Here is a 19,295-nt window from a genome sequence, read left to right on the forward strand (position 1 = left end):
TTTTTTCTTTATAAAAGGGGGCTTTCATTTGCTTTTGGTTGAAGTCTAAATACATTTGTACTCCCCACTGCTTGAGCCATCTAATCTGCAACTTGGCTATACCAGTGCATTAAGGAAGCAGTTTAACGCAGTGGAAGAGGCCACTAATTCATTTCGTTCAGTGCAAATCTAGCTACATCTGTTTAATTAGTGTGGAGAGTTAATCTTCACCCTCACCATGAGAGAAACTTGAGCAAACATTTAGGGTAGCACTTTTTCATGGAACTTGAGCGATGACGTCAGATGTTTTCGTCCTTTTTTTTTTTTTAAGTGATAATCAGGAATTAACATTTCAAGTATGTACACCATCCAATTTTTCAAAGCCAAAAAGTTAGTAGCCCCTTCCGATCGCTGTAGTGTTTTTTTTTTTTTTTTTTTTAGAAAAACAAAAAGGTTGCTGTCAACATTCGTAACACTATGTTGCAAGTTTTGCCAAAATTCCCCCAAATTGCCTCCTTTAAATACTTTTCAATTGTCTTTCAGTGCCTGCATTATGTTTGAGTCTCAGTTTATTTATGGTATTCTACATTTCCCATTTCAAGCTAGTAGCTCAGGTCACATGTCAAATTGTTATGCACATCGTTTTTCCAATGCAATGACATGGAATTACATATTTTAACCTTTTTTTTTTTTTTTTTCCTTCCACTCCAACATTTATACCAGGCATCTCCTACAATAATCAACTTGATTGGTCAAGTTATATGATGGCTTGGGTGGGAGGAGACTAGGTATCAAGAGATGGATGAGAGAAAGGATAATACCTATCTGAAACACTAAGCACTCAGATCATCTCAGAGCAACTTCATACCTCAACTGGATTTATGTAGACTCTCAGGATCATGTGATTTCTGATCAAATATGTTACACTACCCCAATGCATTTTTTTTTTTCCTTTTGACAAAATTCTTTGCTTTTGCATGAGATCAGTCGTGTGAGTGTGAACCTTCCTGTATAAGAGTCAAAGCATGCTGAGACGCCTCCGATCCCGCAGCAGGAGTTTGTTCCCTGGTTACAAACCTGGCAGCCGAAGCGCAGCCTTGAGGGAGCCCAGCGACTTTGTGGATCTGACAAGGATCTTTGTAAAGCCATGGAATTCTATGCAGGTTGGATTTTTTTTTTCCGTGAAGGATGTGACAATGACGTACATTTTAACTTAAAAGTATACGTTATCACAGTTGTTTTTTTTATTTTTGTAGGATCTAGGCAAAGACATCTATGATCTTTATGCTGACGATGAAGAGGAAGATATATCGCCTCCTCAGATGCTGCTTTCTCCTGCAAAGCACTTCATACTCAACATTAATGTTGGTGGAACTGTAAGTTTTAAAAAGCCTACTTTCTTACTGTAATTTTGAACAATTTTGCAAGGAATTTTGTAGGTGTTCAAAAAAGTGTTAAACTGAAGGTTTGTACCTTTTTCTACTTTGCAGGTGTACCACCTGCCCTACAGGTTAGCTGTGAGGTATCCAAAAACACGAATTGGCCGCCTCGCCACTTACACGGACCATAACAGGAAGTTAGAACTCTGTGATGACTACATCGTCCAGAGCAATGAGTACTTCTTTGATCGTGACCCCACTATTTTCCAAAACATCTTTAATTTTTACAGGTATAAATTGTGAATCTATCGGGGCATAAATAAAGTAAAACACGGGTCACAAAGATGTGAAAAAAAAAAGATACTCATGCAGAATCTTCTCTTGTCCATTCTGCCAAGGACCGGCGTGCTGTGGATTAAAGATGAGCTTTGCCCCCGTAACTTCCTGGAAGAGATCAACTACTGGGGTGTCAGGGTCAAGAACAGCCAGCGCTGCTGTCGCATCTCATTTGAAGAGAGGCAGGACGAATTGAACGAGCAGCTGAAAATACAGAAGCAGCTTATGGCAGAGGTGCGTTGTCCTTTGTGACTCTGCTGTGGTCCCAGGAAAAAAATGATCTTCAATATTTTACAAATTAGGAATAATTCCGTCACAACTTGCAACACATATCCACGATCAATAATTATCAATTAAAACTAATAATTACAAATATTTTACAAGCAATATAATATAACATATTTTTACATTGTTATATATATATATATATATATATATATATATATCAATTTCTAGAGCTGATAATCCTCACCAAGGTCAGAGGCCTGCTTGTGCTTATCCCAACTGACTTCTTACTCCGGGCAGTAACAATATAAATATAATTTTTTCATGCAGTCAATTTTAAGGTTAACGTCGGGCTATGTCAAAATGTGGGTCAATATCCAAATAGACATTTCCACTTCATATTTTCTCATGCCAATAAACCACATATTCATGCCACTCACCACAGTCGCAAGGTCATCTGCTTCCTTCTCATTTCTGTTTCAATTTCTTGGTAGCATCTGAGTTTCACCTCGTCTTTTTTATTCCACTTAGAAATCAAGTGGCAACATAGCAATTGGCTTCTCCTTATGGCACAGGTGTTGAAATCTGGTCTTTGAGGGTCGGTATCCTGTTTGTTTTCAAAACCATTCTCTCAAACGCACCTAATGTGATGAAATGTTTAGGATCGTTTTCAAACTCTTGCGGAGCTTGCTAAGAAACGACTCATTTGAATCAGGTATGTTGGGGAGAGAAAACCAGAAAACATGCAGGATACCTGGAGTTTGACACCTATGCATATAGCGAGGTTTTTTTTTTTCTTCCTCCTCTCGCGGCGGAGAAAAAAGGCATTCCAGCGCATATTATAAATACGTTTGTATCAAAATAACTGAGATTTCTTTCATTTAGAGCAGGCGCAGAACAAAAACCGATGACATGTTCAAAGGAGATAACCAATGTTTTGAGCACATACATATTTGGGTTAGAAAAGGAGTAACAGGGATCTTGTTCATGTTTTTAAGAACATGAATATGAGCTTATTTACGATATTGCGCCTGCTATCATGGCATTTAAGTATGCCAATACTTTGTTTTTTAAAGCATTATTTACTGAATGTAAACATAGCCACCGACCAACCGTGTTACCAGTTACCATGAAAATATAACAGTTACCAGGTTTTGCCACTTAATTAGAAGTGTACATTTAATACTGACAATAAAGAGCACTTTTTTTATTTGAAATAAAGACAGCTTTTCTACTTATTTTAAATAAAAAATAATGACTTTCACCTAACAAATTTTCTACTTGTTCCCTTGAAGACTTCCATGAAGACGTGCGTTTATCCATTTCTAAAATAAAGTCAGTCCTACTTGACATTTAATATTCTAATAGCAAAACTCAACATTTATATTGTGCAATGTTTATAAATATAGTCTAATGATTAAATTTGGGGACTTCCTGCAGTCACAAAGTTTGTGACTGAATGCATGCTACAGTTTTTTGACAGTTTTATTTAAGCTATGTAGTAGATAACACATGACTGTACAACAAATCTTTTTTTTTTTTTTTTTTTTTTTGCTGATACCAAGCCAAATAGTGATTGCACTTGCTTCCGTCTTATACAGCCTGATGTTACTGAGACGTGACTTAATTTTAATAATTAATTTAATAAAAATTTATCAAAAATAATTTTAATAATGCATTTCACTGGCCAATACTACAGGTCTCGTTATTGGGTGTTCTTTAATGTATAGTTATTTGTTAGAGACTGTAGTGAGTACTATAGTGTAAAAAATCTGCTGTTTTTCACAATTTATTTTTTTTATTTTAATGCATTACTAGTATTATATTGCACCATGAGCAAGACGTGTGTGCTTTTAATTTAAAATTATCAGTTCTTTCTCACTGGTGCACCTTGCAAGCGACTATAAGTCTATGACATAGAGTACTGTATATCTCTGTGCACAAGTTGAGTTGTCTTTCCTCACTTTCAACCCCCATATTGGCAGGGTCTACTCATAACCGCATAACGCAAAACCAACCAATTGTTTCCACATATCTGTGTTCGAACAACAATAATATGTCATTTACGAAGCTTTAAATGATTAGATATGTCTCCAGTGTGTTTTGCACTTTCAAATATACTCTCATCAAGTGCCGCCTTATTACCTCTTTTTCTTTGTCATCAATGAGGCTGCGTGGATAATTTTTCCAGCGAACCTTGACAAATTATGAAAAGGACAAAACAGCTTGACTTGTCTCCTTCAGCCCTTAGATGTGTGCTTGAACAAGCCGGCATGGCTGTTGGCAGGTGGGGGGTGAAACCGGGAAGGGCAACCTTCTACTCTCTGATTTCACAACAGTCGGCACTTGGGTAACGAACGTCTCAAATAAGATGATCAGCAAATCATCTCCGAAAACAGTATGTTATTCAATATACGATGAAGAAATGCTTTTAAAAGTACAGTCATTTTGTCACTTTAATAAAACACAACATTATTTGGACAGCCATGATATGTGGAACCACTAAAGTCAGGGGTAGACTTATACTCTCGTTTTTGTAAAATTCACCAGAATTGAAGTAAAAAAAAAAAAAAAGGGAAAGGGGGGGGTGGTTAAATTATACGCAAGGTCGACTTGTACACGGAGAAATACAGTAATATGCTTTTTTTTCCCTGTATTGTCATGTTGCTACTTTTGGAAACATATACATACATCAGAATATCAGTATTGAATGATGATGTCAGGAAGGTAACTCAGTCCTTCACAGAGAGTGGGGTGGGCCCAGGCAAAAGGCTCTCTTTTACTGTTTACTGTAAATTTACTGTATATTGATTATGTTATGAATAGTATATATATATTTTTAGGAATGACAGAGCAATCGGAATGGAGGTTTAATGGCTGCGTGCTGATGTGATGTTATTACTACAGTACATCATCTCTTTTTTGGCTGTTACTTTCTGCTGTTCTTCCGTGAATATTCCAATATTTAATGACATACAAGTGTTTAAGAAAGAAAAGTGCTTGGCCCTCTTGGTCTTGTTTTTAATTGCAGTGATGGCACTTCTATTATGTTCGAAACATAATCGAAATTCACTAGAACATCATTACATGAATACATCTTCACTTTTTGAAATATAATAACAACATTTTGTAAGTCCAGCCATACTGCTGCAGTTTGTTTTCTTACCTAATCTGCATGTTTGGCTGGCCGTGTCTGACCTAAATCAGTGGTTTTGTTGACAGATGGTATGAGAAAAGGCTTCTTGGCACAGATTTACCAATATGTTCCCATCTCACAAGTCCTTGCTCTGATAGTTTGCCATATCATGATTCACACTGATGTTGAAGTTACTGGTTGTGATTGTGATCTTAATATTTTTAGTATTTTCTAATTTTAGTGTGTTATTTCAGCCTCAAATGTAAACTATTTTTCCATTTCATTTTTATGTACAGTAAGCAATCCACATACTTTTGGTTCAACACCCGTGGGTTTGCACATTCACTTTTGTTTTCCTCACTATATATTTTTTTCATTTTCCAGTACTTTGCATTTCATTTTAGTTTATTGAGGGGAGGTGTGGGAAGTGTTTCCCTTATTTAATGATTGTTTTTTTAACTGTGTTTTAAATATATGTTAAATAGTCCTCTCAATTTAGAAGGTGTTACCACAAAGCCTACCATTTGTTTTTGTCTACATTTTACCAGATTTTAATAATACAAAATAGACTATGTTCATTAAAAAATAAAAAATTAGCATAGGTATTCAGTGATTTGAATGAAACAAAATAAAATTGCTATCCAGGTTTTTTTTTTTTTTTTTTTACTTGAGAACCTTCTGAGGTGAATACATACTCATACTGTGCTGTAGTGATACAGCAAAGTAGCTGTGAATTCACGTTTAAACATCTTTGGGACGTGACATTCCCTCCTCTACATGTTCTTGTTTAATGTTGCACTTTGGCACTTGGCATATCACAATTCTGCAATAATAAATCCATAAAGGTTTGCCTCCTCAGCTGTGTTTTGGCGTAACAGTCTTGTTCTGGACTTGCTTCATTTTTCTAACCTGTGCAGCGTTTCCCTATTGCCTCCTGCAGGTGGAGATCGTGGCAATGGAGGAGGACGAGGCCTTGTATCGAAACATGATCTTTGGACGCACTCGCTGGAAGATTTGGAACATGATGGAAAAGCCCTTCTCCTCTGTCTCTGCTAAGCTCATGGCCGTAGCATCCTCCATGTTTGTCCTGATCTCGTTGGTTGCCATGACGCTGAACACGGTTGAGGAAATGCAGTATAAGGTGTGAAGAGGAGGGTAATACGGAAAGGGACAGAAGCAAACGTCACATAGCCATTGTCAATCTCATTTCACTGCAAATGGCTCATGGTGAGATAGAGCCTAACTCAACTGATTTTGGGCAATAGACAGGGTGTAATACAAAGCAGGGTTGGGTCATGGTTGCAAAAAAACAAAAAAAGGCAATAACTTCGGTCATTCTGGACAATCACGATTTTAAACAAAGCAATAAACCCAATAAACACCAACATTTTTTTTTAAATCAAAAGTAAAGCCTTCCCAATTTTTTTTTAAAGTACAATGATCCCTTGCTACTCTTCTATCACGCCCTGGATTTTTATTTTAATTTAAAAAAAATACATTAAATCTATATCGCGAAGAGACGTGTTGGGAAGGTTTGCTGCATGCCAGACAGACGAGTTAACAGTAACTGCACTTGCCACAGGCACTACTTGAACGTCGAACTACTGCAGTACAGTTAAATGTTGAATTATTAAACCTTATACAGTAGCTGTACTGTTATTCCTTCCTTTTCCATTACTTTGGCTGTAGTCTCAAGGAAAGCTGTGGTTATATTAGCGGCGCCAGGGTATTCCTGCTCTTTCCTCCTCTTTATTCACGTCAACCTACCAGCCTGTATGAGTTTCATGAGGGAGACAGGCACTTTTACAAGACACGTGATTGGCTCCTGGGAGTAGACACAACCCCTGGGCGGGAGTAGATTACAACTCCTGCCCTAATTGGTTGGGCCAAGAGCCAATCACATGTCTTGTACGAGTGAACGTCTTCCTCGTGAAACTCACAGGCTGTTGGGCTGAGGCGAAGGAAGAGGAGGAAAGAGCAGTGCCACACGGGAGCATTGTAAATCTCTTAACTAGAATTATTTTGTAATAAATTGGAATTTCAAAATTAAACTGATTTTTATCATGTTTGGTCAGCCACAGGCTTCACTTTAATTAGACTTCTGGGCGCCACTAATATAGCCGCAGTTCTCCGTGAGACTACAGCCAAAGGAATGGGGAGGGAAGGGATAACTGTAGTTACTGTATAAAGTTTAATAATTTAAGATTTAAGTAAATATGTGTAATGTATGTTATGAATGTTTTTTTTTGTTTGTTTTTTTCCAAGACACCATCAGGGCAGCTCAGTGGCAGATTCTACGGTGAAAACGTAGAGACTTTCTGCATCGCCTTCTTCACCCTGGAGTATGTTCTCCGCTTGTTGTCTACTCCCAACATCCGAAGCTTTGGCCGCAGCGTCCTCAATTCTGTCGACCTGATCGCCGTCTTGCCGCACTACTTGCAAATTGTCTTGGAATGTTTCGATGAAGAGGACACACACGTCCATTCTGGAGATATTGAGGCCATGTCACGTGTTGGAAAGGTAAAAGCTGCAAACTCAGAATTAACATGACGTTACTTAATTGCACATTTTTTTATTTACATTACAGTATGTGTTGTATTTTTTTTTTTCATGTTGCCTCCATCAGCATATTTAGAATAGGAGTACAGTAATTCAAAAGTAATTACCGTATTTCTTTGAGTTCAAGTCGGCCTAGCATATGAATCGACCCGCCACCTTGTTACTTCTGTTTGGGTAAATTTGACAAAAACTCGAATATAAGTCGAGTACTGTATAAGTGTGTTATTAAAATGATGAAATTATGGTACTTTTAGAGGCATTTCTACATTGTATATCGAGTAACATACTGTTGCGGTTATGGGGGGAACAGGGTGGGCTGGAAATGAGACACGTACAAAGCAATGTACGCGTGCATGGAGACACAAATGCAGAATCTTATGTTGCAACAATGAAATAATTTGAAGTTTTAATGCTTTATTTTTTCTACACAGCTGAATATTAATTTGTCTAACAGCGCTAAAAGTCATCATCACTATCTTACACGCCAAATAGCTCATCCCATTTAATTCCCATACATCCTCTCCTATTTCCTTGTCAATCCTTTAAAGAACCTCTTTACTCTTCCAGGGGTAGTCAATAGGGTAGACCCACCCTATTTTTTTGAAATGTAGGTCTTCATAAATGATTTGCTGATCATCTTGGGATGTTCTTTACCCAAATGACGACTGTTGTGAGAGCAGAGCGTGAAAGTTTTCCCTTCGCTGTTTCTCCCCCTCAACTGCCAACACCATGCCTGCTTGTTCAAGCACAAGCCAAAAGGCTGAAGGAGCCAAGTCAAGCCATCTTTTCCTTGTCATAATTCGTCTAAGTCCTCCGGAAAAATTATGCACGCAGCCTTGTTGATGACGACAAAGAGATAATCAGGCAACACTTGACGAAAATGCATTTTTGCAACGTTCTGTGCAAACACTCTAAAATGGATGCATACTAAATCAAATTAGAGGTATATAAAATCGTTTTAAACCTTTTAAATATCACCCGCTATGTAATATAATTTCATGATAACAAGACCTACGATTATATTTAAAACAATTATATAATTATTTAATGTATTTATTTTCGAGAAAAAACGGCCCAAATCTTACACAGTGTTCCTTTAAGGGAAGCCATGCTCATACCAAATGCTTGCCGTAAATTAAGTTTTGGACATCAGGAAGGAATTGCACTGCTTGTTTGTTGTTGTTGTTTTTTTGTTTTGTTTTTTTATCAATTGTCAAATAATTCATAACATTGAAATAACAAATCTTTCAACCTCTGCCTTTGACTCGCTCAAGTGCTCTCAAGTTGCTCTTGTTAGCTGTGACTGTTGTCACATTTATTTTGCCTTTATGTGATCGGTTAAACATGAGCTGCTTCTGTGGTAAGCATGTGCCATCTTTCAAGGAATGCATATCACTCTCACAATCAAAGTTGGTGTCGGGCATTTTTTTAAAGTTCAATTTACAATTCGTCACACTAAGATGTCTCACATGCTGTTCCATTTTCACCTCTTCCTTCTGCTCCTGAATTGTTCGTTTGACACCCCTATTTTTTTTTTATAAGTATCTGTGGTCCATGCTCACTTCCTTCTTTGTGTGTTTTCCCTGTAGTTGGGCCAAGTTCTGAAGATTATGCGACTGATGCGAATCTTTAGGATCTTGAAGCTGGCTCGTCACTCAACGGGTCTCAGAGCCTTCGGCTTCACATTGAGACAGTGCTACCAGCAGGTCCCATGCTGCGTGTCCTTTAATGCTCCTCGGCAAGAACTTTGGTAGTGAAATCGTTTACATTGGTGTGTTTAGGTGGGCTGTTTGCTGCTCTTCATTGGCATGGGGATCTTCATGTTCTCAGCCATGGTGTACACCGTTGAGCACGATGTTCCCAACACCAACTTCACCTCCATGCCGCTGGCTTGGTGGTGGGCCGCTGTGAGTCATCACTTTAACATACTCATTAGGGTTATTATAGTTCATGAAAACAAACTAAAGAATTGAACCTAGAGATGGTCCGATCCCAACCACAGGATCGGTATTACGTCCTGGACAAAATGAGTCGATTGGTATGGGATTGTTTTGAGTAGAATTAGTCCAATCGTAAACCCAAACTATATCATATGGCCCCAGCTTTACTTTGCATGATAGTAGTTGCACTTTTGTATTGACAAAAAGTATTGAATCAGCATTGGCTGATTCCCAAAGATGCAGTATTAAGATTGGAGATGAAAAAGTTTTTATAGTGTTTTATAGTTTATATAGTATAGCTGTGTTTATAGTATATAATGGACCAGATAGTTTTCGTGACTGAAAATGGCAATCAACTTATCGGTTCAACTTCTTGCATGTTTACCTACATTTTTTTAATTCCGCTTGTATGATAATTTTAAAATGTTGACTAAGCCTGTGCTTCTCAATTATCTTTTGCCAAGCTCCTCCCCCAGGAAAGAGAAAACTGTTCACACACACACATGCTGACTATAAATTATTATCTATAAAAATTGTAAGTTTGCCTAAAGCTGTATCCTTTTTAACATTAACAAAGGAAAAAGGCAATAAAAACCAACTTTCAACAACTGTTAATTATTTTTTACAGTGTTTGTACAGATTACAGTTTAGTCTAAAACAGAAAAAAAATAACCAGGTGCATCAAAGTGCCTGAAACTGAAAAAAACAAAAACGATGAAAATTCAAATTTTATTGCAGCCACACGTCACATGAGAAAAAGAAAAGTTTTTTTCCTGGGGTCATCCTTTGGGGGGGTTGCCCCACTATTTGACAAGCACTCACTTAGCCTTATGATTTTAGGTTTTAACTGGAGCAAAGATCGAAAAGATGTCTCTGTATGGCTTCTTTTTTCGAAAGAAGTCTCGACATGACCTCTTTTCATTTGTGAAGCCCTTTGAGACTTCGGTGATTTAGGGCTATGCAAATAACATTTGATTGATAGATCGACTCGGTCGCACTGTCAACAGAAAACACTTGCGATAAGGAACGGTCACACAATAAAAGTTGGATTTTACAGGCATTGTGAAAGGGTCCACTGACCATCACCATCATTTTTGTGTCTCCTATCGCACAGGTTAGCATTTCCACGGTGGGCTACGGCGACATGCTCCCGGAGACCAACCTGGGCCGCGTCTTTGCCTTTGCCTGCATCGCCTTCGGCATCATCCTCAACGGCATGCCCATTTCCGTCCTCTACAACAAATTCTCCGACTATTATGGCAAGCTCAAGTCTCAAGAGTACGCCGCTGTCACCAAGGCCCGCGGCGACGTACACTTTGCCCGACGGGCGGCCAAGAAGTTTGCCGAATGTTACCAAGACGCTGTTCAGTCGAGAGCATCTCGGCTGCAATGTCAACTAGTTGGCAAAGAAAAGGGGAGCGATCACGTCAGGAAAGGTTTTGGCCACAGGGAGAACAAAATGTCACCCTGTGTCGCAATGCCTTGAAGGGAACCAACATTCCAAGTTTGGCATGTTTGCGTATGTGCTAAGAGTACACGTGAGAGAGATACGTATACCTTGGAAGCAAGTTAATGTGTAACGGACAAGTGTGTAGCAATTGTCAATTCTAAAGAGCTAAATGGTACTGATCAACTGGGATTAACAAACGACAGTGTCTTTGCTCGATTAATTCAACCACAAGAAACCATTCCTAGTAATGAGAATCCCCCACCTCCACACACACACTTCCACACACATTGGGTTTTAAACACTTTAGTATTCAAAACTGGTTAAAACATTTTTACAAAACTAGAAGTATCCAGTCCAACTTACATATTTGAGCCATTCCGAGTTAACTGTTTATGAACCATTCCAGTAAGAACGGACCTCGTCTTTTGATGCAGTTCTTACTTAATATGGCAACAGCAATTCAAAGCTAACAAGTAGCTCTTGTGATGTGTGGTTCATCTTGAAGGCACAACCACGTTACTTTCAAACCACTGTTAAGTTTTATACTCAATGCTTCCTACACACATCATTCGGTTGGATCACCTGTCCATTTGTTAAACTGGATAACGCTATAAACTTCAAAGATTATTTTCAATGGTCCTCGAGCGGGAGACTCCGATTAACATTGGAGTACAGACACGTTAACAAAGACTCAGATCAATCGAAGCCGATGTCCTGCGGCGCCGCTCTCTTTGGGGACAGTTTTTGGTGTTCGACATCTTGAAACAAATACGGTCTTCGTGAGTTGCTGATGTGACTCGGTCTGACTTCCGGATCCAAAGCGATGCAGAGAATTCCCAGCTGTGCTGCAAGTCTGGTCTATTTTGTCAAATTTTCCAACAGGATTTCAGCCCCCTTGTTGCTTTTGGTGCTGTCGAGCTCAAAGCCCTGCAGCGCTGTCTTCACGTCTGCCACCACCGACTTGTCGCAGCTGTTCAGGAGGCTGTGGACCGTAAAGACAAACTTTTCAAATGGGTGCCACCAGGTAGCCCCCAACATTCACGTGTCTATTCAGCAAATAGCTTACAAATGATAGAACATTGGGATTTTCTAGGAGTTTGCCATACTCTTATTCTGTATATATAATTATACGTGTTACATATTTTCTACAGCTGTTTCTCTGTGAAAAACATTATCAATGTCTTCACATAAAAGGACTGGTCGCCCTTCGTACCATGCATTACCAAAGTGGCTCACAGTTTCAAAAAGGTTGCTGATCCCCGCATTGAAATGTTGACTGTTCTCACAGCTTGAAGAAAATATATTTCATGCATATTTCTTGCACGTCTCAAACAATTACTCTGTCGTTCAACGTTTACTTGAATAGATGATCTGACTGAGGAAACAACACAAATACACACGGACCAGCAGAGAACCATGGCTCCTCTGTTTACTTTGGCCCAACTCCTCAGTTTTTCCATCCCAACAGTGTCCACCAAGATCCTGGAAAAGCGCTCTGGTAGGGAAACAAAAAGAAAAGAATTTCCTCAGCATTCTGACAGCATTGATGCTCATTTGGTACAAGGTATGAAGTATTGTGACTCCTTGACAGTGTCAATTAACTGTCAAATATTCTGTTTTTGTACCACTATTTTAAAAGATTGTAGTGTGAATATAAACAGCATTAAAAAGATAATGTAAACATTGCTTGGTGCAGCAATACTAGTTTCCTTGATTGCTTTATCAACATCTAGTGATCGTTCGTTGCCTGAAAAAGATGACCAATCATCACCAAAATTCATATGCACAGCCCTGTATGTGTGTGTGCGCAATTGAATGTATGAAAACGTAACATAAAACAAAATATTTCAGGTTTTATTGACATTTGGTGTGAGCTATGAGGAAAAGCTACTGTCAAGTCAGCCTATTTTAGAGGAACTACAAATAAGATTCTCAGTTCCTCATTTCTCTCAGAGACAAGGATAGGTTGAAGTTGTCATAAGTAGTGATGTCCACTTAAAGCTTCAGTACTGGTTGCCATTTTTTGATAATACAGGGTGACCCAAAAAAACGGGCCCCCTGTACACTTTATGTGATATCTCCTTTATTTATTCATCGATTGCCCTTATTTCACAGGACATGGCAGAATCAACGACCGTGAGTACACCAAGGCCCCAGTGGGAGCTGGGACAAAGACTACACTGTTAAATTTTACTACAAGACAGGCTTGTTGAAGAAAACCCAGGACAGTTTCATGCATCAGTTCGAATGTGAAAAGGCTCCATCCAAAAGCAGAATTCAGAACTGGGTGGACCACTTTGAGAAGTATGGGACCGTGGAGAACCTCAACGCTGTCAGTGAGAACCGTCCAAGCCACTCGGGACGTTCCAAGAAGCGAACAGCCGAGCTGGTTGAAAGAGTGAGAGAGTCTCTCCAGCAGTGTCCGAAACTCTCTGTGCGTAAGCGAAGTCAGTCCCCCGGTATGTCTCGTGAGACTTGCAGGAGAGCGCTGGTGAACAATATCAGGGCTTACCCATACAGAATACAGACGCTGCAGACCCTTACGGCCTCAGACAAGAAGCAGAGGAGGGCTATGGCAGTCAAGATGCTCGAGAAGATCGAGGAGACACCAAGTTTCCTTAAAATCCTTTGGACTCATCTTGATGGAAAGGCGAACTCCTAGACAAATGTCTTCTGGGGGTGTCCTCCAGACGCAATGAAGTAACCACCAAGCCCCTGCACTCTCCTAAGTGCACGGTGTGGGCTGCAATCTCGGCCAGAGGCATCATTGGACCAATCTTCATCAAAGAATCTGGTGCAGCAGTGACAGTCACCAAGGAGCGGTATGTGGAGGTCCTCAAAACCTTCAAGAATGAGCTCCAGACCATCTACCCGTCGCTCATGAGCAAGTTCTGGTTCCAGCAAGACGGAGCAAGTTCTCACACCTCAAACCTGTCCCGAGATTGGCTGAAAGAGAACTTCGGAGGCCGAGTGATCAGTCTCAAGACTGATTTTGAGTGGGCACCCCATAGCCCGGACCTAAGCCCCCCAGATTTTTTTCTTTGGGGCTATCTTAAAGGACAGAGTCTACGCAGGGAAACCCAGAACCATCACGGAACTCAAGAAAGCCATCAGGGAGAAGATGAGAGCCATTATCAATTCAGTCTGTAAGAACGTCATGGACAATTTCGTGCTGGGCCTCAAGAAATGCACGGAGCTAAATGGAGGCCATCTAGAACATATGCTGTAGAACGGAGGGAAAAAAGGCCAAAAACCCCAGTGTTTCGATGTGATGTTTTGAATATAATAAACTAGTTATGACCAAAGTTTCATTTCCTTCGGACAAAACACTAAGAAACGGTGCACCCTGTATAAGCATCGCATGTACAGATACAATGACTTTGAATGGAGATAGTGTGTCAAATTGTTGCAATATGGGCGAAGGAGAACGGAATAGAAAACATCGGATAAAACAAAGTGCAAGCCTGTTGTTTGTCTTTTTGATGCCCTATGATTGACTAGTAGGCTAGGATACATTTCTGCTCATTTGCAACTCTCATACGTACAATCCTACAGAAAATAGATGTGTTATTGTGACAATGTCATTGCGGGGGGTTTGCTTGAGCCATGTGTTAAGTCACCTTCTTTGCCAGCCTCCAACAGAGTGACATCCTGCTCTATGAGCCATTTCAGCACCAAGTGTCCTGCAGGATGTTCTGCCATGTGGAGCTAGGAAGAAAAAAACATTGATTCACTTTTACAGTCGTCACACTGACGGTTTAGTATCATTTTCACAAATTTGCAACATGTAATGATTTCAAAGCAACCCTCAAGCATTTGATGCTGACCTGTCCTTCGACGCCTCCAGGCACTAGATCCTGATTGGCCAGCTGAGCTACAGCCTCCATGGCCGGGCGCAGGTTGCCGCAGGCCGACGCCAGGATGTCACTGACTGTCACGCTGGTGGCCTTGTCCAGGACCATGGCGGCGGCGTTGTCACGGAGATAATCCAGCAGCGGCGGGGAGACCACTTCAAGCAGCTCCTTCCTACGGAGGGCCGTGTCTTTTTTACTGGTGGGAGTAAAACGCAGAGGGAAAGATGACTCCGTGTTTGCATCAAGTGCGATTCTGAAAATTTTGGCAGGCCCAAACTCGACTACAAAGAATGGTTTTCAATGTCTGACCTGTGCGCGTTGCCGTCTCCTTTTTCCAACACCTTGATGATCTCGGGCAGCAGGTGAGCCGGGTCCCTAGGACTCAGCAGGTACAGCAGAACCTTCTTGCCATACTTGTTACTGATGACCTCATCCAAAGATGACATGAGCTCCTGGGGAAGTGAGAAACATGACACATTATCATTTTCAGACATTCTATGGAGCGAAAACGCAAACAAAGGTAACACTTACGGACAACACGGCCTGCTTGACAAGTTTGGTGTCATCCACGCAGTCAAATATGGCAAGAAGAACCAGGTGACCAAATTCCCCCTGAGGTCACAAGTCACATTTTGACAGTTCCTAACTATTTCAAGACCTAATCTACCATTTTTAATTCATATTATTTGATCCTAAGCAAAACTGATAACGACGGCTAAAAGGGACTGTTTAAAACAAACAAAAAGTGTGGAAACCCACCGTGGCAAACTTCACCATGTATGTCTTCATCGTTTTGATGATGACTTTCCTGTCCTGAAAGAGAAAATAAAAAAACAAAACAAAACTTGAAGTTCAAAGATAGATCTTTGCCATTGAGACACGAGATGCAGTATTAAAGTGCAGACTCTCTAGGTTGAACTGCAATTTTCATTGCATCTTTTCTGATCATCAAATAAGAGTGGATTACACAAATTACCAGATTACAATTTCTTGCAGGTCGTTTATCAGGTGAAATGGGCAACATTTTAAAGCAATGCAATGCCAAATTAGTGTTTGTGTGGCACCTAGCAGCAGAGTGAAAATAATCATTCAAACACATCCACCAATTGAAAGGAGTTCTTGAAACAGAATCAGATTGTTTTATATTTAAAGTGAGGGCAGGCCCACTTAACACCTATATGCTAAAATTTGGTAAAATTGTGAGTTCAAAACAAAAATTCTGAGTTCCCACTGTAGCCGGACTACAGCATGAAATGTGCAGCTCTGAAAAATTGCCAACTGAGTGGGAATACATTGTTGCAGCAATTTAGTTCTCTGCTGACAAAAAAATATTCCTGCATTGTGCATGTTTGTGTGATGTCATGTTTGAAGTGATCGTTGCCTCTGAGGTTATCAAAAATCAGTCAACATTCACACATCACCCACCATTTACAGAACCTATCAATGATAAAGTACATTAAAATCTGTGACTATAATACACAGTTAGAACTCAAGTCTGCCCTCACTATAGGGACAGAGCCTTTCTATGCCTTTCTATAATTGATAACGTGTTTCAGGGCATTTGACATGCAATTTCGTAAAGATGCCACAAGAGGGCAGCAACGAACAACCTCTGTCTAAAGTGCTCAGCTCAACTTTAAAATGTTTCTACCACTAGATGGTACCAAAGCAACTTCATGGTTTGCCTTCTGGTCATCGTGTGTGTATGCGTATTCATGCAACGTGTGTTTACCTTAGCAGTCCCATGCCACAGACAGTGCATGGCTACTCGAGCTCCATCGTGGGTATGAGCCATGTAGACAACTGACTCACGTATGGACTCAATCATTTCCTGTTGACGATTATATCAAATGTCAAAGCAAAATGAAGTTTTTGGGGTGAAGTCAGTAATGAACTGTACACAATTCACACTCACTTTCACGCCAATGGACAATTTATAGTCTTATCAACTTAACATGCATATTTTTGGATAGTAAAATGAAGCCGGAATACCTGGCAAAAACATGTACAAAAAAAAAAGATCATATGTATTTCAAATAATATACACTCACCGCTCTCTGTTTGTCAGGACTTAGCAAGAAGAAGTCCAGAAAGACTTTGTGGACCAGAGAATGTTTGATGACCTGCTCTCTGAAAAAATTTTAAACGCGTGTCAACTTTTCACATCCCAGTTTAAGCTTCAGCTACATTTATTCAGATTCTCCAAAATAAATAATTCAGTGAGCAAAACCTCACAATAGGAAAAATATTTAATTCCTGATAGTTATAGATTATAGATTACTAAGCACAACAAACATTTAAAACAAGTACCTCCCTGACAAAGCAGGAAAATAAATTTTAAAAAAAGTGAATACAGTGTCCCCTCGCCACTTCTCACTTTATCTTTCGCGTCTTGAAAAATAGTGTTCTCTCGCCACCTTGCGCCTCATCTGTGCTTTGAATTGTTTTTTCAATAAATAAATAACCTATATTGTGGAGAGAGGTTTCCCGCATGCCAAACATACGAGATCACTGTAACCGCACCGCTGGAAGTACTGAACTCAACAGTCAACGGCTTAAACAAGACTGGCGAGGCGATCAGTCAATCAGCTGCGAGTACTCCTACAAGACACGTGATTGGCTCCCAGCGCGAAATCGACCAACGTCACCCGCCGTACTTCACGGATTTCACTTTCCGTGGTGGCTTTTTGGTCCCCATTAACCGCGATAAACGAGAGAACACTGTCCAGTTTTTGGATTACGATCATGATGCTCTCCATTGTCTTACTTCTGTGCCATCGGGGTAAGAATTTGCTTCATGTCAGTGATGATTTGCTCCAGCTTGTCTGGATGGGCTTCTGCAACCTTCTCGATAGTGTTGCAAATGGATGACTGCAAACATTGACAATCAGCAACAGCATTTGAAACGTTAAGTTCTTATGTTGTTATTGACAACAAAACAATTGCATATACATCAATCCAAGAAATCATTGTTTCTATTTTGTATAAATAACATTTTTTTTAATAATTGCACATATTATATAATTGAAATAAATGATGCAATACAAATAAATTAATGAATACTGCACCCCCACCCCAAAATGGGATACTGCATTGCCGCCAACATATAAAAAGCTGTACAACAACAACATCATTAGGTTCTGGTGACTAAAGATAGGCTTTCACACAAGAATATGATGGCGGAACATAAAAAAAAAAAAAAAAAACTTCCCAGATTTTTCAAAGATTGTGGATTTGCTTCAAACCCGATACACCTTTTACAATCTTCCATCTTAATCTGCCAATGGAGATCTTTGTCTAATAATTATAGTCATAGAGGAGCCTCAGCATCATTTGTACACTAGTTGTTGAATCAGTTTTGAGGAAAATGTTTTAAAAGTGTCATTCCAGCAATTTTATCTCTTTACCCAATCTGGACAGAATGTTTCCCTTTTTTTCATCTTTTTGTGGTCCTTTTTTAATTTTAACATACAAGCAGAATTTGCATTGGCACATTGCTACTTTATACATTGCCAGTTAATAAACTTTTCATGATAGAGACAGTATGAATGAGTGAAATAATTCGAATGGGATTTTAAAAGTCAACCAAATCAATGCTAAATCAGCGTCACAGAATAGACCACAAATAAGCTGAACTAAATGTATTCTGATTGAGCGTGCTTGCATACCTTATAGATGGTAAACGTGTTTCCGTACAGTTCCTCTGTGAGCATGAGTCTCTGAGCGAGCACGGCTTTGTCGTTGTAGGCGTACTCAATAATGGCAGAAGCGGCAGCGTGGCGCAGCATCGGTCGCACGTTACCTTTAAAAGTTTGCATCACCGCTGCCACTAGCTCCTTATTCCTGCAGAGGCAAATGCAGTAGTTGTTAACCAGCACATAAAAAACACAAGAGAAAAATATCTTCACGCAGTGTAGCTTCTGAGAAAACCATCATAGGGCTAGTTTCAAGAACCTATAAACAGACATTCACCTGGCTAATAGAAATACTTTACGACAAAATTGTACAACGTGGTTGTAATATTATGTTAAAAAAAGCAATGGGACATCATCTCAAAAAGGAACAACTCACCCATACATCAGCAACTTTTTCACCACATGTCTGCCGTACAGCGACTTACACAAAGCAACGACATCATCTGCAGGAGACCACGCAGGAAATAAAGTAAATTCAGTTATTAAGTGTTCAATCTGTTGCCTTCATATAACCCAAACAAATGTTACATTTTAGGACACTATCATCATCACTTATTAAAAATAACAATTACGATTGATTACTTAAAGTAGATATACCTTTAAGTTCTTCAAACACTTCCTGTCTCTGTTCATGGTTACCCCACTGGATGAAACACTGCAGCACTCGCACAGAGTCGTGAGCATACGCCATCTGGTGGAGGCAGATGGTAGCGCTTAGCACGAACATGCATAGCATTTAGCA

At 39.7% G+C, this 19,295-nt stretch overlaps 2 protein-coding genes across 14 annotated transcripts in view; one reads left to right on the top strand and one right to left on the bottom strand.

Annotated features, from left to right (window-relative positions):
* The first annotated feature begins 829 nt into the window (after positions 1–829).
* kcnv2a (potassium channel, subfamily V, member 2a) lies at positions 830–14,415 on the top strand. 3 transcript variants are annotated; one of them, XR_015867901.1, is made up of 10 exons: positions 830–1,142; positions 1,236–1,355; positions 1,470–1,648; positions 1,757–1,928; positions 5,996–6,196; positions 7,321–7,575; positions 9,204–9,320; positions 9,396–9,521; positions 10,669–12,568; positions 13,120–14,415. XR_015867901.1 is itself a non-coding variant. In XM_088434448.1 (9 exons), the coding sequence occupies exons 1-9, from the start codon at positions 1,005–1,007 to the stop codon at positions 11,038–11,040; spliced, it is 1,680 nt and encodes a 559-aa protein (XP_088290574.1). In that variant the 5' UTR covers positions 830–1,004; the 3' UTR covers positions 11,041–12,690. The 3 variants fall into 3 exon arrangements, 1 of the variants encoding a protein (XP_088290574.1); XR_015867902.1 differs by lacking the exon at positions 13,120–14,415 and having other exon boundaries at positions 10,669–12,028; positions 12,371–12,690; XM_088434448.1 differs by lacking the exon at positions 13,120–14,415 and having other exon boundaries at positions 10,669–12,690.
* Positions 11,292–19,295, bottom strand: part of pum3 (pumilio RNA-binding family member 3) — a 31,051-nt gene continuing 23,047 nt past the window's right edge. For all 11 annotated transcript variants that reach the window (XM_088434444.1, XM_088434446.1, XM_088434437.1 and 8 more), the window contains 13 exons: positions 19,151–19,244; positions 18,930–18,996; positions 18,527–18,701; positions 17,626–17,729; positions 16,910–16,988; positions 16,591–16,689; positions 15,618–15,671; positions 15,390–15,470; positions 15,168–15,310; positions 14,832–15,054; positions 14,625–14,712; positions 12,409–12,499; positions 11,292–11,986 (listed from right to left, as the gene is read on the bottom strand). In XM_088434444.1, the coding sequence (XP_088290570.1) occupies positions 11,863–11,986; positions 12,409–12,499; positions 14,625–14,712; positions 14,832–15,054; positions 15,168–15,310; positions 15,390–15,470; positions 15,618–15,671; positions 16,591–16,689; positions 16,910–16,988; positions 17,626–17,729; positions 18,527–18,701; positions 18,930–18,996; positions 19,151–19,244 (1,422 nt within the window). In that variant the 3' untranslated portion in view covers positions 11,292–11,862. The remainder of the gene's footprint in view (positions 11,987–12,408; positions 12,500–14,624; positions 14,713–14,831; positions 15,055–15,167; positions 15,311–15,389; positions 15,471–15,617; positions 15,672–16,590; positions 16,690–16,909; positions 16,989–17,625; positions 17,730–18,526; positions 18,702–18,929; positions 18,997–19,150; positions 19,245–19,295) is intronic.

This window comes from Hippichthys cyanospilos, chromosome 15 (assembly GCF_059441005.1).
Source record: "Hippichthys cyanospilos isolate Australia breed blue-spotted pipefish chromosome 15, RoL_Hcya_1.0, whole genome shotgun sequence".
Lineage (NCBI taxonomy): Eukaryota > Metazoa > Chordata > Actinopteri > Syngnathiformes > Syngnathidae > Hippichthys > Hippichthys cyanospilos.